Source organism: Pelobates fuscus, chromosome 2 (assembly GCF_036172605.1).
Source record: "Pelobates fuscus isolate aPelFus1 chromosome 2, aPelFus1.pri, whole genome shotgun sequence".
Classification (NCBI taxonomy): Eukaryota; Metazoa; Chordata; class Amphibia; order Anura; family Pelobatidae; genus Pelobates; species Pelobates fuscus.
In genome coordinates, this window is record NC_086318.1 from 295609714 (window position 1) to 295628338 (window position 18625).

Consider the following 18625-nt stretch of genomic DNA (forward strand, 5'->3'; position numbering starts at 1 on the left):
TAATCACTAGCTCAATATATTGTAAGTGCAATTAATTTGACTTTATTTCACTTTATAACAATTACACCATTTCCTGCGTTTTGTCCCCCTTTTACTGTTACTTATTGGCATATCCTGACCTGAATTGGAGGACATTTTCAAGGCACTGTTTCTTTCTGCTTACACATTTGAATTATTTTAGCATTCAGAATAAGTATGCACATGGAATATAAGTATTCTTTAAAAACTATATAGGTTTTGCTTAAATGGGATTTTTGCATCCAATAAAATATAGTTATTTTTACTACTGCTCATAAATTACTGTATTTTTTATTATAATTCTTCCAGAATATTGTGATTAAATGTGGCTGTGTCCCTACCATGAAAAAAGACAAATATATTTGATACAACTAGTTAGGAAGCCTGAGGCACTAGATTTGTTGTTTCTTCATCTGTGTATGTACAGTAAATGGATTAGTTCATTACGTGAATGCATTTCCCTATTTCAAAGTAATCATCTGTGCTGCCTGAATTCTAACTTAATTAAAAAGTATTGGGAAGACAGCCAACATTAATGGTTTATTAAGGCTTTCTACTGCGACTAAAAAAATAATAGTAATAAACAAAAACTTAAATATTCCTACATTTTAGTTTATTATTTATGCATTTTTTATTAGCCACTAATGTATTTCAAGTTTATTAATGATCCAAAACCTTACATAAATTCCTGAGAATGTAAAGTTTAAGAGCAACAAACAAAATATGCTATAAAATACACCCATGTACGACACCCATGTATAATCCTTCATATATACACCTAAAATAAAGTATGAAAAAATACAGACATAAAAACAAAAGGGAAAATGGGGTAAAATGGAACACGGTTTCATGAAATACTTACCTGTACCTCAAAAGGACTGGTCTGATAGGAATTATATATATTTGTATGTTTCTAGAGCTCAGGTTTTGTGGCTCTATATTTTGTGAGTGAAAAATTGCACTCTTTCACCACATTGTTAATTCACAATTTTGCACTACATATTTTTTTATCATTAGGGATACATTATTCCTCCCTGTCTTTAGTTATTTTAGCATGATTTTTTATTTTAGTATATGTTTTTTTTCCCTCACACTCTTTCTTGGATCTGTATATTTGAGAGTAGGAAACTATACCTGTAAATCTGTTTATGCTGGCAAACCTGGTTCCGCAGGTCTCTGATGTTGAGTCACCATACCATGATAATAGAGCTCCCTGTGGTAATCCGTTAACATTGTACATAGTACTAGTACATAGTACTAGATCCAGAAGAATCCAAGCTTAAGAAGTGCATCTATTCAATATAATAATTAATATTATTGGGGGTTGCCTTCTAATGTGGAACAGGAGTGAAATAAAAAATAAATCTTGGGATATTTCCCTTCTTAGTTTTATTTCACAATTGTTTTGTAAATACAGTTATGATTTCTGTATGTCCACTTTTAATTTTTGTTGATGTGCAGTTTAGGATCACTTTTATCAAATTTGGTTTCTGTCCCACTTAATTTGTAAGATTGGGGATTGGTTCAATTGTCTCATTGTACATTCTTGGCCTATCTCAGTTCTGCCTAGCATGACTCTGTATGTTGAGATTAGGAGATACTATCATAAAGGTAAAACTTTAGCAGACCTCTTGGAGACCTCATGAAAGTATGAGTGTATGTCTCTACAGGGTCGGCCTTAGGCCATTAGTCGCCCTGTGTGGAAAGTCTTCACAGCGACCCCCATCCTCCCTGGTCATACACCTTTATCCATATATGTGTATGTGTATACAAGTGTAATGTTTGTATATAGGGGATTTATTAAATTAATAATAATTTAAAAACAAATATTAATTCCCCCTTCCCTGCTGTTAACTTGCAGTGAGAGGGGAATGCTGATCTATAGCGTTACAGTGTGCTGGGAATCTGGTCTGCCCCTTCACCGGGTGCAGACTGTGAGCTCAGGTATTTACAGTGTCAGAGCTTTCCTCTGGTAATCCACAGCAATGCTCTGATGGCCGGAGCTCGGAACACAGCTACTTATGGTCTGCAGCCAGCAGAAGTGCAGGCCAGAGGTGCAAGACTGCCTCCCCTGCATTACAGAGGGGCAGACTAAGTATGTCACATAATACTGTGACACACAGTTACAAGCAGACAGTCACACATGCTCAGTTACAGGCAGACACACACACACACACACACATTTACAGGCAGACAGTCACACATGCTCAGTTACAGGCAGACAGTCACATAGAATCACACACACAGTTATATGCAGATGGTCACATAGACACACACTCATTAACAGACAGACAGTCACACAGACACATGCAGTTATAGGCAGACAGTCTCACACACACACACACACACACACACACAGTTAAAAGCAGACAGTCAAACACAGTTGCAGTCAGGGCCAGTGCAAGACTATTTTGCACCCTAGGCAAGACCAGTCTCTTGCACCCCCCCTCAATAAAAAAATTCTAACTTTGTGTGCCTCTTTCTCCCCCAGCCTTTCTGTGTGTCTCTTTGTCGTCGTCCCCAGCCTCTCTTTGTGCCCCCCAAACACTCTGTGTGACTCTTTGCCCCTTTAACTCCCAGATGTGTGGTTTTTGTTCAACCCCTCTGTGTTTGTGTCTTTGTCCCCTCAACCCCTATGTGTGCCTCTTGGGCCACAGTCAGGATTCTGCTGAATTGATCTTGATAATCTGGTGTTTGGTTCTGGTACAGCAAACACCCTGGCTCTGACTGATGGGAGTGAGTGCAATTCCATACACTTTTTCAAAACAAACAGGCAGACAGTCACACACAGTTACAGTCACACACAGGCAGACAGTCAGACACAGTTACAGTCACAAACACAGACACACACACAGTCACAGTCAGATAGTCACACACAGAGTACAGTCTCACACACACAGGCAGAAAGTCACACATACACACACACACACACACACACACACAGGCAGACACAAACACACAGAGTACAGTCACACACAAACACAATTATCTCTTTCCATTATGGGCTGCTGGCAGGAGTGGAGGCACGGCAGCTCCTGTAGCCTAGATGTTGAGAAAGCAGGGACTCTGTCCTTCTTCCCCCTTCCTGTGCAACGGTTACCAGGAGCTTCTGGGAACTGTAGACTCTGCCCCTGCTGCCATTTAAGCCCAACCTCTTCCACTATGTAAGCCCCACCCCTGCCACTCCGTAAGCCTCACCTCCCCTGCCACTCGGTAAGCTTTTATAGTCCTGGTTGGAAAATAATTAATCCTCCATAGGGGTAGTTTGTTAAGCTCCCCCTGCACTCCTGTCACCCAGCCATGTGTGAGCTGTGTCAGCTGCATGACAATCCCTGTGTCTGAACCACCAATGGCCGGAGTCTGCTTGGTAAAGCTCTTCCATACCATCCTGCGTTTTGTGTTGGTCCAAAGACAATGGATTTTTAAAATATCTCACCAAATATGAAACTTTACTAGATCATTTAAAAATAAGCAGAAAATGCAATTGTATTTTTTTTCTCTTTAAGGTCTAACCCGTTTTTCCATCTTAATTTGAAAATATGCTTTAGACATATTAACTAATCAGTTTAAGATGAAAAAAAAAATTGGTAAAAATCATAAAGGATAACAATATTAACATATTGATCAAGGGTGTTATTGTGGTTTAATATATTTTATTTATTTTACATCCTCAACATGTTTTGAAGAGGAATCAACATTTTTATCTAGTAGAATTGTGAACTGGCTATGTTCCGTTTAACTAGGCACTCTTTGAATTGTATGTAATATTTAACATGGTTAAATAAAGTCACACACTTTTTCTAGTAAATTACATTTTTAAAATAGATTTTTTTAACACACTAATCACTCAGTGATCACACAGTTTAAGAGTACTAGGGCACTAGCCTATCATTGCAGGGCAAAATTGGATGGGCTAATGAGGAGTTCACTTCTCCATTAACCAAGTCACAGTAACTGAGCAGAGCAGAAGGTCCTAGAGTGTCCAAGGTGTCCAGGTGATTAATTAATCTCCCATTTGCTGCATTTTTCCTCATAAACCATTCAGGGGCTTTAGAGAAGTGACACTCAAAAACACATGAGTAAATGCCTTATATATAGAAATTCAACAAGTTTTTTTTCTTTTTTTTCTCATTATGTTTTGCTCTTTGTTGTTGTTTTATTTCTAAATTATTATAAACATTGTAAGAAAAATAAAATTAAAAAAAACTACAACCAAAGCAGGACTGCTGTTATGTCCCAAGTATGATCCTTTTCATAAATCAAAATAATTTAATACAAAATCTTGCCAATTTTAAACCTTCTGTCAACTGAAACAAAATTTAGACCTATATATGAACGATTATGTATGCTCAAAACAAAAATAATTTATGTCCCCCTGGTATGATTCCAATTGCAGGAGGATGAGGAGGAGCTCAATATACTTTAAGCCTTTTTAGTCAGATAGGAAAATCATAAAAGAAAACATGAAAATCTTCAAAGTGACAATATAAAATGCATATTAATGACAAACAGACATGAGCTTAAAGAATACTTTAAGTAAATGGGTAAGACAATGTGGGAGCAATGTAGATGAATATGTTTTGACCTCGTTTGCATACAATACAGATAAGTACATACAGTGTATAGGTGCACTCAAGTGAATAAAAGACATTTAATGAAAATACAACTCTTGCTAAGTACTATTTCACTCAATGGGTAATCATTGAGAGGCCGAAAACATCAAGATGAGAATATCAAGATGGGGGGTGGGTCTTCCTTTAATAAATGAGCCACAAGTACCTGGATCTAAAAAAGAATCCGCCTATGTTGGTATGATGGCCTTCCAAAGGTAACAAAATAGTTAATGCATACCTTTTAATATGTGTCCTGTATTTGTCATACACGCAAAATTTTGAACTGCAGAATCTTCCCTTATCTTTCATACCTATATATAGACCAAACAACTGCTGACTAATATGTGGTAATAAAGAAAGCTCTGGTATTTTCATATATATTGCATTGTGGTAATTTATTTGGCCGATGTATGTTTGCAGCTTAACCATGCTTATGTTTTGCATTTTTACTTACTCTAGTATAACCTAAAGTTACAATTATTTGTTTCCTTTTTGTTAGAAGAAAAAACGTTTAAACATGACAAAGCACCTCAAGATACAAAGTCAGGTATGTTGATTCCGTCTTAGCAGGTACTGTCACAAGATATTTACATCCAATGTTTTTACAAGAAGAGATTCAGTCAATAAAAAAAAAAACAGCACATATATGACAGAGACCTTGTAGATTGTGCCATTGCAAAGAGCCTTGTTCTACCAGAGAAAAGGTCCAAGCCTATTGTTATTGAAGAACCATGTGTGTATGCCTGTGGAAACTTACTCTCAAGCACAAACATCAAAACAAGGAGGGTACGGTTTTTAGTCAGAGAACAGCTCAGCATCATAAGTAGAGCAAAATAGAATTTAAAGTCTATGAATATACTCACCTCCTTAAATCACCTTCTTAAATCACTTGTTCAACACAGTTTTACACAATTGCTCTCCTTTTTTTCTACCCCATCATCACCTGTGGCTATTCTTATGTCCCCTCTCTCCTTCACTCACTCATTCTCCACTTATGTCCCCCTTTCCTCAGTTACTCACATCTAGCTTAACTCCTTCCCCTGTGTCTCTCGTCCAATTAACTCCCTTGCCCAACAATGTGAGAGATTCGGCAGTAATGGCAGGCAGCCTGAAGTATAGGAGTTCAGAGGAGTTATGATGAGATGTCATCACAACATGCTCTCCTGCAGTTCCTTTGGCTGCCTGCGGGGGACAGAGAACCTGCAGCTGCAGGTCATGTGCAAGAATGGGAAACAGGTTCTCATTCTTGCCTGAACCTTCCTGCCGTACCACCAACGATACAGAGTTTCTGCAGGGCCGGGCCATGCCCGTGAGCTGTCCTGAGGCCATGGTCTCTGTGGTCTTATGAGAAATCTGGCCCTGTATGCATTTATGCACACCCTTTCCCCTTTTTGTATTATTTTGGTTGTTATCATGCTGCATTATCTCAGATGTGTAAAGGTTTCCCCTTCAAAAAGTGGGATTTAAAATAATGTATGGAAAATCAAGGATACATTAATCATAGGTGATGCAGTCCAATTGATGTAATGGGCACCGATTAAAAAAAAAGTATGTATTAGCCAAAGATTAAGACAATTTCATAAGGTATAAAATATCTTACCCCAATGATGCAACAAAGCACTGATAATATATATTAAGATATTTTCTCTATGACGTATTTGCAAAAGCTTACAACCCTATACTTTTGTAATAATAATAATAACCCTATAATTCACTTTATATATAATTTATTATACAAAAGCAATATTTGTGGTACTAGTCTAAATATAAATATATTTTCTTTTTTCTAGATGAGAAGATTTTGAAGTTTGAACATGTGGTTCATGATGACAAAACAAGTAGGTAGATTTTTTTCTTATAGATCAAAAGTCTGGAAGGAGTTTTAAGTCATTCTGAAATTAATAAGGTTGCATTTATACTTAAATCCTGAACTGATTAAATGAAAATAAATATTACTGCTGCATAAACATTCACACTTTCAAGACTAAATTATAATTTCTAGATTTAAAGGAACACTATAGTCACCTAAAATACTTTAGCTAAATAAAGCAGTTTTAGTGTATAGATCATTCCCCTGCAATTTCACTGCTCAATTCACTGTCATTTAGGTCTTAAATCACTTTGTTTCTGTTTATGCAGCCCTAGCCACACCTCCCGTGGCTATGATTGACAGAGCCTGCATGAAAAAAAAAACTGGTTTCACTTTCAAACACATGTAATTTACCTTAGATAATTGTATCTCAATCTCTAAATTAAACTTTAATCACATACAGGAGGCTCTTGCAGGGTCTAGCAAGCTATTAACATAGCAGAGGATAAGAAAATCTTAATTAAACAGAACTTGCCATAAGGAAAGCCTAAATAGGGCTCTCTTTACAGGAAGTGTTTATGGAAGGCTGTGCAAGTCACATGCAGGGAGGTGTGACTAGGGTTCATAAACAAAGGGATTTAACTCCTAAATGGCAGAGGATTGAGCAGTGAGGCTGCAGGGGCATGTTCTATACACCAAAACTGCTTCATTAAGCTAAAGTTGTTCAGGTGACTATAGTGTCCCTTTAAGTTAAGTGGTACAATTAAATATTATATTCCTCTCCTTGACTATTATAATTGAGTAATTTGCTTTTTAAAAAAGAAGTGCCACTAATGCCAGTCTCATGATGAAATTAATATGTACATTGTTCTTATAATGATCTTTTAATTGATTATTTCCTCTAGTCCCCAATGACTCGCTCATGTTACAGTTTTCTAGTTCAAATTGATAAACAATTCCTTTCCATGCTTGATCATTTTTAGACCCTTGACCTTCCCCCTATCTATAGCAGTTGGTACTGTTATATCAGAGCCACCAGAAAGGGAGGTAGCCCATCTAAAACATGCCATGTTTCCTGTTTTGAAGTAGAGCTAGGTATTGAATGAATTACTATCCTTCTCTTTTGGAGACTATACTATACCATTAGTTTTTAGTTAAAGAAACACTCCACTGGAAGCACCACAACCACTACTTTGTGTTAGTTAAGTGGTCATAGAGAAAGAAGTGTTCTCAATTATCATAAGGATTCAGTCAAAAACATGAACCCAACTCAGCCCAAACACACATATGCACACAAAAGAAGGCCATGCATGCAAAAACTTTACTGTACCATAACAACAAATCCCACACAAAGGTAAAGTTCCAAAATACAATGGAAAGCACAGGTTAAAGTAGCTTTATTTCAGAAACTGCGTACTTATAAAACCCACTCATCTACACATGACTCATTGCATAGAAAAATCCTTTCTCTTAACTATTGTCAGTTAACATATGTACACAATTATTGAGCAATTAATTTAACATTGCATATCTACCCACAGAGCTATGACCCACCCAGCATAGATACTTTTTCTTTTTCTTTGGCCTTTTTGTGTGTTTTATGTATATAAGAACCATAGAAGCAGCACTCATGCATATACAGCAGCACCCATGCATATACAGCTTCTACACAGTTTTAAAGATGTTGGAGGTTTTGGAGGATGATTTAGTCATGTAAGTGTACAAATACGCTGGTCAGCCACAACATTAAAACCACTGAAATGAATAACATTGATTATAATGTTACAATGGCACCTGCCAAGGTGTAAGATATATTTGGCAAATGAACAGTCACTTCTTGCACTTCATGTGATGGAAGCAGAGAAAATAGGCAGGCAAAAAGATATAAATGTTTTTTGACAAGTGTGAAATAGTGATAGCTAGATTCCTGGGTCAGAGCATCTCCAAAATGGTAAGTCTTGTAGGGTATTCCCGGTATACAATGTTTAGTACCTACCACAGGTGCTGCAAGAAAGGACAACTAGTGAACTGACATAAGGAACATGGGTGCCCAAGGCACTACTGTAGCTCAAATAACTGATAACTTAATGCTCACCATGATAGAAAGGTGTCAGAACACAGAGTGCATCCCTGCTTGCTGTGTATGGGTCTGCATAGCTGCAGAATGGTCAGGGTGCCTATGATGGCCCCTGTCCACTGCTAGAAGCACCTTTAATGGGGACATGAGTGGACCATGGAGCAATGGAAGAAAGTTGACTGGATGGATGAATCATGTTTTCTTTTAAATCAGTTGGAGGGCCAGGTGCATGTGCATCATTTACCTGTGGAAGAGATTGTAGCAGGATGCCCTATGGGAAGAAGGTAGGCTGGCAGAGGCAGTGTTATGCTCTTGGCAATGTTCTGCTGGAAAACCTTGGGTCCAAGCAGTCATGTGGCTATTACTTTGACATGTACCACCTACCTAGAGATATTTGCAGACCATGTACGCCCCTTTAAAGCAATAATTTGACCTCCACATCCCCCAGGTATCAATCTGATTGAGCATCTGTGGGATGACTGGAACAACAAATCAAATCTGCGGAGTCCCTCCTCACAACTTGCAGGACTTAAAGGATCTGCTTCTAGTGTCTTGATGTCAGAGATCAGGTGAAGTCCATGCCTCGATGCATCAGAGCTCTTTTGGTAGCACCAGGGGGACCTACATGATATTAGACATGTGGTTTTAATTTTGTGACTTATCAGTGTATGTACCTACAAGAAAACCAACTAAACAAGTTTAGTTTATTTTGTAACTTAGCTTTTTATGGGTAAAAAGCTTTGTGAGTTTTAGGGGTAAATTATTAGTCTTACAAGTATATAAATGTTTTCTTCACTTATGTTAATTTATGTATTCTGCTAATTCTGCTTTACAGCAAAATCAAATGACACATCAAGTATGTTGTGAAGAAGCTTTAAGAAAGGAAGATTACTCTTAAAGTTAAAAAAAAACAATCATTGTTTCTTTCTATATGACTTTGTTTCAATGAACATGGAAGTTATTTACTGTAAGTTATGTTGGTCTGCAATGGGATATGCAACAGAGGAGTTATTGGTTATTACTGGCAGTACCATAAAAGGTTATCAAGGCACTAGCATGTAAGAAGTACAGAGAGTGATGGCATTGGTCATAAGATAAGGTTAACCTAGACAGAATGCATTTGGCTGTGTATAATCAGAAAAGACAGAGGCATGTGTAACTACAAAGAAATGGAAGTCATATAAGAAAGTGGACAGATTGGATACACAGAAATTTAGTATGACCTTGAAAGACTGTGCTTATTGGAGCACAGTTAATATGTTTATTTTGTTTTCTTTTTACATTTCTCTAAGTGAAAACCACATATGTATTTCACTTTACAATACAATAATTACTTGATAGCCCGTCAATTACTGGTGCTTTGGTAGTTTTCCAAAGAAAATGAGATTTTTTGTCAATTAAGTATAGATAAATGGTCCAACTATAGATTATTTATTTTCCATGAAAGCAAATTTTTGGAGAAGAAATCTCTCTTTTTTTTTAAAATACATTTAATATTGTGCATAATCATCAAGCAGATCATCATACAATTGGCAGATGCACATGTGGGGTGTCAAAAAACAATTAGGTACAAATATATGGAGGCAAAAATGAATATGCACACATACTCGATGAAATAGGTAACAATTGGGGTCCTATCCATTCCTATTCATACATCCTCATGACAGCTAGGGACTTGTTAACTTTCAAGTTTGGTCATGGTTTTATCATTAAGAGTAAGTGCATTTTTAAACATTTTATTCTTGAGAAGTATGTTGGGTTCTAGATAAAATGTGATCTTTTGTATTTCAAACCAATCATCATACATTGTATTTGTTTTCTGTACACCAAATGTAAAAACAGTTTTCAAAGTATCAGTTTATATAGTATTATATATCAAATATAAAACTTTAAAAAGGTACCAAACTATCTTAACCTTTTATTTTAAATAGAAGTAAAGGTTGAAAAGGCTGTATCTAGTGTGTACTATATCTAGACTACTTCAGATATATGCCAAATTACTATGCAAGGCACCACCAGGGTATGTTTGTGAGGGAAGCAATGTGTCAGGTCACAAGTAGTTATTCTACTCAACCAGCTCTCACAGACTAATCTCCCAGTGGAATTTGATAAATGCTAGTCTTAACCAGTTTTCTTGTACCTGTTCTACTTCATTACCTGACTGCCACCACTGATTGACTGTTTTTGGCTTTGATGCTATCAGCCTCTCAACCCTTCCTGATTAGCTAAAAGCTGGCATAACAGAGGTATATCTACAATGATACACATTGGTTGAGTGACACAATTATTCTCTATGAAGGCAGCAAAGGTTAAAATGAATGTTTAATATTATTTTAAGTGTATATTGCTTTTATGTGGCACTCATTTTGTTATGATTTGAAATATTTTGGTATGCCAAATTATTTCAAGTCGGTATTGCAATAAATTTGTATTCTGTGTTTAAGTAGGAATACTTGAGCCAAGATAGAAATTAAATTAGGTGTATATTGCATGCAAGTGTGTTAAAGTGATGCTCAAAAAATTATTAATAAAAATAGGAAGATGTGTTTTAATTATGGAACACAAATCACAAAATCTAACACCACTTTTTTTAAAAATAGAAACAAAAATACTTATCTGTACATGCAGCTCATGGTTGCAATATAAGAGAAAATAACATAGCATACAATTTAAATGTCTATCAACAGGTAGGTATATAAGATGATGTAAATGGCACACTCAGAAAACTGGAGCTCACAAATGACTACTCAATACAATCACATTGCACTGCTTTTTGCACCACAGTTCGCATTGAGCCAATAGTAAATAAAATAAATTCATATAAGTTTTAAATACACTAATACACTAATCAGAAGTATCACACATATTGATTTATTAACCTACTTTCCATTTAAGGTATAATGTTTTTTTTTTTTTTTTAATAAGCTAAAGATTTTTTTTTTGCACTGCTTTTTCCTTCCCTCTATTATTTTATTGGAGTGGCGCAAATAGGGATACGTAGACACTACCATGGAGGTTTATCAAGGAGTCATGATCATAAAAGTGGTGATGCAATCACCAATGGTATAAGCCTATAGATTCAACTGGTTTCCATTGTGATTCGCCCACTTTTCTGATTGCAAAGCTGATACATGTGCCCCCTGTGTAGTTTGCCATCATGGCAGTATGGAATTATTTTATTGACAAGTGGTGGATCTGCTCTAACAATTGAGTCAGTAAAAACCTTTTACTGTGAGTAAATGAATAAGCTACTGCAACTACCACCAGGTAATCTTGTCTCTATATTTTTTGCTAAGTAATGGCTGCCGTAACAAGATACTGACCAGCCACATATTAACAGGCTATTAACATGTGCACTTCACCCTGTGTGTCCACTAGCCACATGAAAACCAGTGACTAGCCAGTAAAATTTATTAGCAGAATGTATATGGATTTAGCTGTCATTAACCTCTTTACACTAGGCCAGGGGTTGGTGTTAGGTTTTTTAGATTAGCAACAGCCGGTAATTAGTAGTAACAGGTATGGACCCAGTCACTAAGTAGTGGTGGTTACCATCTCCCATAGAAAATAATATAAGTTATCATTCAGAGTCGGGAGACAGACACTACTCAATAACAGTAGTGGTCAGTCACTAAAAAGAAGCAACAAGGTTTAAAAAAAAGCCCATTAGTGTGCCATTACATTATCTTAAATACCTACCAGTCGATTCACAGTGTGTACTGAAAAGTTAACTTTTTTATTTATCGTCACATGAAGAGGAGTTATGTGTACCTCTTTTGTTTTTTTTTTATTAAGTTTTTTGCACAGTGGTTTTATTTAATCTTTTTCAAACCATGTATTGATTCTTATTTATTTAATGTTATTTATTTTAATCTGTTGATTTTGTGGTATAGATATTGTCCTGACAAGATTATTCACTAAACTATTCACTATTCAAAATTGCTGAACTTAGAAAAAGTCACCTATACATCATATTCAGCTACTTTGGCCTTAAATTCACTTTTAATTTGCTTTGAATTCCCAGTGAGTATTTGTGGTCCTGATTTTATAGACTCTTTATTCACTCACTTGTGTATACATATTATGAATGTTACACATACACATCTAACATTAGTTTTCACCTAGAATCCAGTGTAGTCCCTTTGTTTACCAAATGATGATAAAGTGGATGCCTCACTTGTTTGATATATAAATACATATAATTACATAAAAGATTACATAAGTATACACGTATAATTTAACCCCTTAAGGACCAAACTTCTGGAATAAAAGGGAATCATGACATGTCACACATGTCATGTGTCCTTAAGGGGTTAAATACCTATAAATGCATATATATTAAAATTCTACATGTATATTTAAGTAATCTTTTAACGTAATTATGTGACTTGATTAATTAATTAAAATTTGATTGACATGTCTGACAACACAGGGAGAAAGTACATAGGAGGTACTGTTTTACTTGGGAGACTTTGCTGAACTCAAATATTAGTGTTTCAAACTGGTAAATTGTATTACAACGATGATATTTTAAGTAAAAGTGAATTTTTTTTGCGTTTTTTGCAAACGAATGGCACTTTTATGGACTATATTATTGTTGTAATATGGCCAGTGTTTGTGACTAAGTGGCTACTAAAAAAGACTAAACATACCCCACTTTCAATACCTTGGGTTGTCTACTTTTTCAAATGGTATGCCATTACGGGGGTAATTCTCATTCCTGGGCTACCACACCGTCTCAAAGGTAACATTACTAATCTGGCAAATTTCAGTTTGAAAATTAAACGTTCTATATTTGACCCTGTAACTTTCCAAAACACCATAAAACCTGTTAATGGGGGATACTGTTGTACTCGTGAGACATCGCTGATTACAAATAGGTGCATTTTTTTGCAGTAAAAAGTAGAACAGTATTATGACATTCACAGCTAAAATGTCAGATGGAAATACAAATGTAAAAAAATATCTTATTTTCTCACATCTTTTTTACATTGTATTCATAATAAATTATGTTCCATATATGAATAGTTAAGGATAAATTAAAGCCCTGTTTATCCTGAACAAAATTATATATAATAAGTGGGGGTGCACTTAATGTGACAGCGGTGAATTACGGTTGAACAGACATATAGCGCAAATTCCAGTTTTTGTTTACGTTTTGTTTTGATCAGAACGTGCACTTTTGACTCCGTCCTGAAGGGGTTAATACGGGTAAAACTGAGAAATTAACAAAACAAAAAGAGGAAATAGCTAACTAGGTCATATTTAGTTTTGTGTATATGTGTGTGTGTGTGTGTGTGTGTGTTTTGCATTATACTGTATTTGGTACAACTTTAATTTTGTGCAATTATTACCAGACATATTTATTTCCTTCTTTTTTTTTAATGTTTTGGATAACTTCTCAATTTGTACTTAACATAAGCCTGTGACAATAAAACAACTTTTCGCACTAGACATTGATAGTGTTAGTTTAATAAATAAAACAGATTTACAGCAATATTTTTAGCTTAAAAAACAAAACAAAAAAACAACTGACGACCCTTCATAACTTTCTCTCCAGGGATATTTTAAACTAAGTTAATTTATTTGCTTATTTATTTAAAATGCATGTATTTTTTTCAAATACGCTGTGTTTCCTTCAGCAAGCTTACAAAACATATGTAATGTATAATTTTATTTTTTTTGCTTAAGCAGCTTAAGGGTGTTTACAAAAAAAGACATGTTTTCTCAACCAGAAAAAAAAAATACAATACAAGTAGTAAATTTTTCAATAAAACCGAGCTTTATTTATGAACTATCCTAAAAAATATATTAGTTTTCTATATGCAGTTTAAAAAATAATGTAAAGATATTTTGTATTTAGCTATATGCTATAAGATAATTTATTATGCATAATATCACAAGTTTATTTTAATTTCTTATTTTCCATCTATATATGTGTCCTCCGAATTGCTATCAAAGGCACAGATGTGAAGTCATTTAAATTTGTTACAACATACATAAATGGATTTAGTACCAGTAACTGATGCAAGCGGTTACATAAAACATGTCACTTTGTCTGTGCTATCAAATCAACAAATGCTTTTATATGTTGCTTTGCTACTGACTTTTAATGATGTATTGCTGATGGATTTATGCTCTGTATAATGCAAATGAACAAATAAAAATGCATTAATGTGTAATAAAATGTGTATACGCTTTTAACTTTTTACTGTTATTAAAAACGTTTATTAGAAAAAGAATTGCTGCTTTTTTGTTTGTGTTATAATTTGCTGCAAAACCTTTCAATATATAATATTGAGTCTAATATAAAATGCTTTTTTTTTTTATTTCTCCACAAATTTGGGCTCCTAAATAATGCTTATATGTTGTCACTGCTTTCTAATCCTGTAGCAAACCAGACTACACTGATTAGCCATGACGAGACAGTGCTGTCTATGGCAGGACATTGATTCATTAAATCATGGCACCTGAATTTCAAAATTACTACATTAAACAATAGACATGCAGCCTATAAATTTAAAATGTTGATAATATTGCCTATGTCTGTTTATATATTTTAATAAGCTTTAATGTGCTTATATCTTCCAACATGCCAATTCCTAAAAAAAATAAAAAATAGTTTAAACTGCTTCTCCTATTCTTTGTGGGTGTATTTGGTATATGAGAATGATGTGCACAAGTGTGTTTTGCTGCTATACTTCTTTTGTTTAAATGATAATGTAGCATTATTAAGTATTTCAAGCACAACAACCCCTACAGTGTGCCATCCATGGTCATTCCAGTATTTACTGATATTCAAAAGTGGGGTGCATGGTCCTCTCAAACCACTTTGACTGATTTTTTTTTCATGACTCCAGAATTTAGTATATGCTGAGTTTTAGTTTGAGATATTTTTGGTGTCAAATAAGTTTGGACAGCAAAAAAAAATCACAGGAAACGTGCAAAAATGGCAACAATATTGCCTGGCCTAATGCCTATGTAATAGTAGACAATTATGAAATGCCAATTCTGAGTTAGATTTTTATATGTCTGGATTAAAAAACTGAAATTTTTACTTACCCTAAATTATTTTTTTCTTAATATGGTGGCTGTACATGTGGGTTTTGCCCCTTTCCTGTGGACAAGCATCTAACAAGATTAAAAAATCAACAATCCCCTCCCCCTTGCCCTATAAAAGGGCTATCTAGAAAACACCTACCCCAGTAAGTAGCAAGAAAAACCACAGATAAAACTTACACTGCAATCAAGAAAATTTTATATAGAGCGAGGGAAGCCGTACTGCCACCATATTAAGAAAAAGAGAATTTACAGTAAGTAAAAATATCTGTTTTTTTCTGTCATATGGCGGCAGTACATGTGGGATATAGCAAGATCCCCCACCCTGGGTACAATGCCAACCCAGCTCGCAACCTTTACGCCCAAAGGCCGTTTCAGAGGATGTGAATATCTCTAGCCTGTAGAGTTTAATGAAAGTGTGGAAAGGCATTCCAAGACGGTGCCTCACAGATGTCTACTGGAGGAAACAAGAGCTCTTACTGTCCCTGAGGCAGCCAATAACCGAGTGTAAAGAGCCGTGAGAGAAACCGGAACTTGAAGACCACCGGAAGAAACTGCCAACCTACTCACTTGTATTAGTCAATTGAAACAAAGAATTGCAGGAAGCACCGTACCCCTGGAATTTATATTGGAGGATAACAAACAGATGGCCAGAATACCTGAGCTCTTCAGACCTAGGAAGAGAAATATTGCAATGCTCCTTTAAGATACAAGAAAAAACGATTTAAGCTAACCACCAAAAGGAAGGCAGAAACAATCGGTTGACTCGGAGTACAAAACCGTAGGAAAAAAGTTAGGGTGAAGAACCACTGTGTCCACGAGCGATACTGAAAAAAATCATCTGGGGAAGAAAATGACTGAAGCTCACTGAACCTTCTAGCCGATGTGACGGCCCCCCAAGAAGGTGACCTAGAGGAACGAAACTTGTAAGGGAACCTTTTCCAAAGGATCGAAAGAGAGTTACCAAGAGCCAGTAAAATTATAATGATAAATCCCAGGAAGGAAAACAGATCTCTAGGAGGATGTCTGGACCTGACAGATTACAAAAACCTTCAGCTTAACATATGGATGCAAAAATCTTTTTTAGCAAGATTCTCAGGATTGAGGCCTGAACTTCAAAGCAGAAACACCGAAGCCTGCAGAGAAACCTCCTGAAGACACTGAAGCATGGGTCTACAGACGGATGAACATGGAGGCAGTGGTGTTCCCAACACCAAAAAAAAACCTGACCCTTATTAGAAAGTAGACCTTTAAAGCAGGAAGTCTAGTTGATCAAAGTAACACAGCAATTTCTATCTTCTTGCAGACCTAGATGATGAAGAAGTAACCTAGCAGTAGCCAGGCTATTAACCTGAACCTCTACAGAACCACTAGGGTAGATTCCTGATCTCTATGTCCTCTTTTCCTTGTCCTTGTAAATTAAGTGTATAAACTTTTACAGAGATAATTTTGAAGGAAAGATTAATTCATCTTACCTCAAAATACCTCTGAGCCGTGTGGGGGACTGGTGACATGGCCTACCACTTCTGGCAAACATCCATGCTGTCAGTGGGTACTGCACAGCTTCATCTACCCCGAACATCAAATTTTGTGGGGTTTTTTGTTAATAAAGTTTTGGTATGCGCATGCGCATTTGCGCAACAAAAACTTTTAGTGGAACGCATCACCTCCCGGGTGTGCGTTCCAACGCTGTGCGCAGGCTTCAATCAGTTGTACCTGTGCCTCAAGACCGCCTCCAGGAAGTACTCGCCGGAACCCCATAAAAGGTAATATATCCACTTGCTCCGTAACCATAACGCAAGGAGCATGGTCTCTCAGCTAACCGCCAGGGCAGCTCTTGGACCGGATCCCCCAGACCAGCAGCTTGTGTGTCTCACCCTCCAGATGCTGTGTCCTTCCCTCTCGGGACAAGAAAGGAAACTGGGTTAGGTTTTGCCAGATAGCCCTTTTATAGGGCAAGGAGGAGGGGGTTTGTTGATTTAATGAATCATGTTAGATGCTTGTCCACAGGAAAGGGGCAAAACCCACATGTACTGCCACCATATGACAGAAAAAAAAACAATAGGAAGTGATACAGCATAGTTTTATAATTGCTGTTTGCAATATTTTTCCATTTGCTATCTTGTATTAATTTGTATTAATGAAAAAATGGGGAGCAAGTGTAATTTTAAGTTGAAAATATGGGATTTATACAAAGTGAAAGTGAAAAATTCAGTGTGCAGTTGACCACCCACTCACCTCTTCCATCCTGACAAGAACAAAGCTTCCTATGTATCCACTCAAAAGCGTTAGTAACCATCCTTCAGTGGGGAAAATACACACAGTATATAAGCCCTATAAGCTTCTACATCTTTGGAAGTAGCACGAACCACAAAACTCATGCAGTCATGCAGGTTGAAACCACTACAATGAAAAGACATTTTTGGGGGACAAAAACGTTGAGAAGGATCTCAAAGTAATGTGAGTTTCACTTTTACTTTTTTTCTATTTTATTATGAGGTGTGTAAACAAGAAGATGCCCCAAAACAGCATTAATGTAGGTCAAAATCCCCGTTACGTCCCTTAATGGAGGAAGCTAGCTAACCTAATATTATTCAATCATCATGCCACAGTGGGAGGTCAACACCAAAGGAGTAGTGGGAAGATAGCCCTCTCTGTCCCAGATTTCAGTATGTCTAAAGTGACATTCCACTGTATGTTTACATCTTGTCATAGATGCTGGACAGTAGGTGCAGTCCATAAATGTGGGCAATCTGGTTGGTGATTTTGTTAGGTTGCTGTTTTGGCATTGCTCTGGATTAAAATCCAACAAAATGTTCAAGAGTGGGCTGGCGGACACTCCCCTGAGATGATGAGGCACTTGAAACAACTTTGAGTAGGGAAATAGAAGGTTTGGAGGCATTTTGACATTGATCCTAATGCAAGACTAGGTTACCAATATATTGCTGTTAATTTACCAGTGTGTGCTGTGCAAGTGTGCGTGCACTGTGCAGTGTTTCCTAATGTCAAACAATAACATTGCATGAGTAAGTCCACCAAGAACTAACA

The 18625-nt window shown here is 36.2% G+C and overlaps 1 protein-coding gene across 1 annotated transcript in view; it reads left to right on the forward strand.

Moving 5' to 3' along the window:
- Positions 1–18625, forward strand: part of TRDN (triadin) — a 781460-nt gene that overhangs the window by 700687 nt on the left and 62148 nt on the right. The window contains exons 67-68 of the mRNA XM_063441781.1: positions 5131–5178; positions 6422–6469. Coding sequence (XP_063297851.1) covers positions 5131–5178; positions 6422–6469 — 96 coding nt within the window. The remainder of the gene's footprint in view (positions 1–5130; positions 5179–6421; positions 6470–18625) is intronic.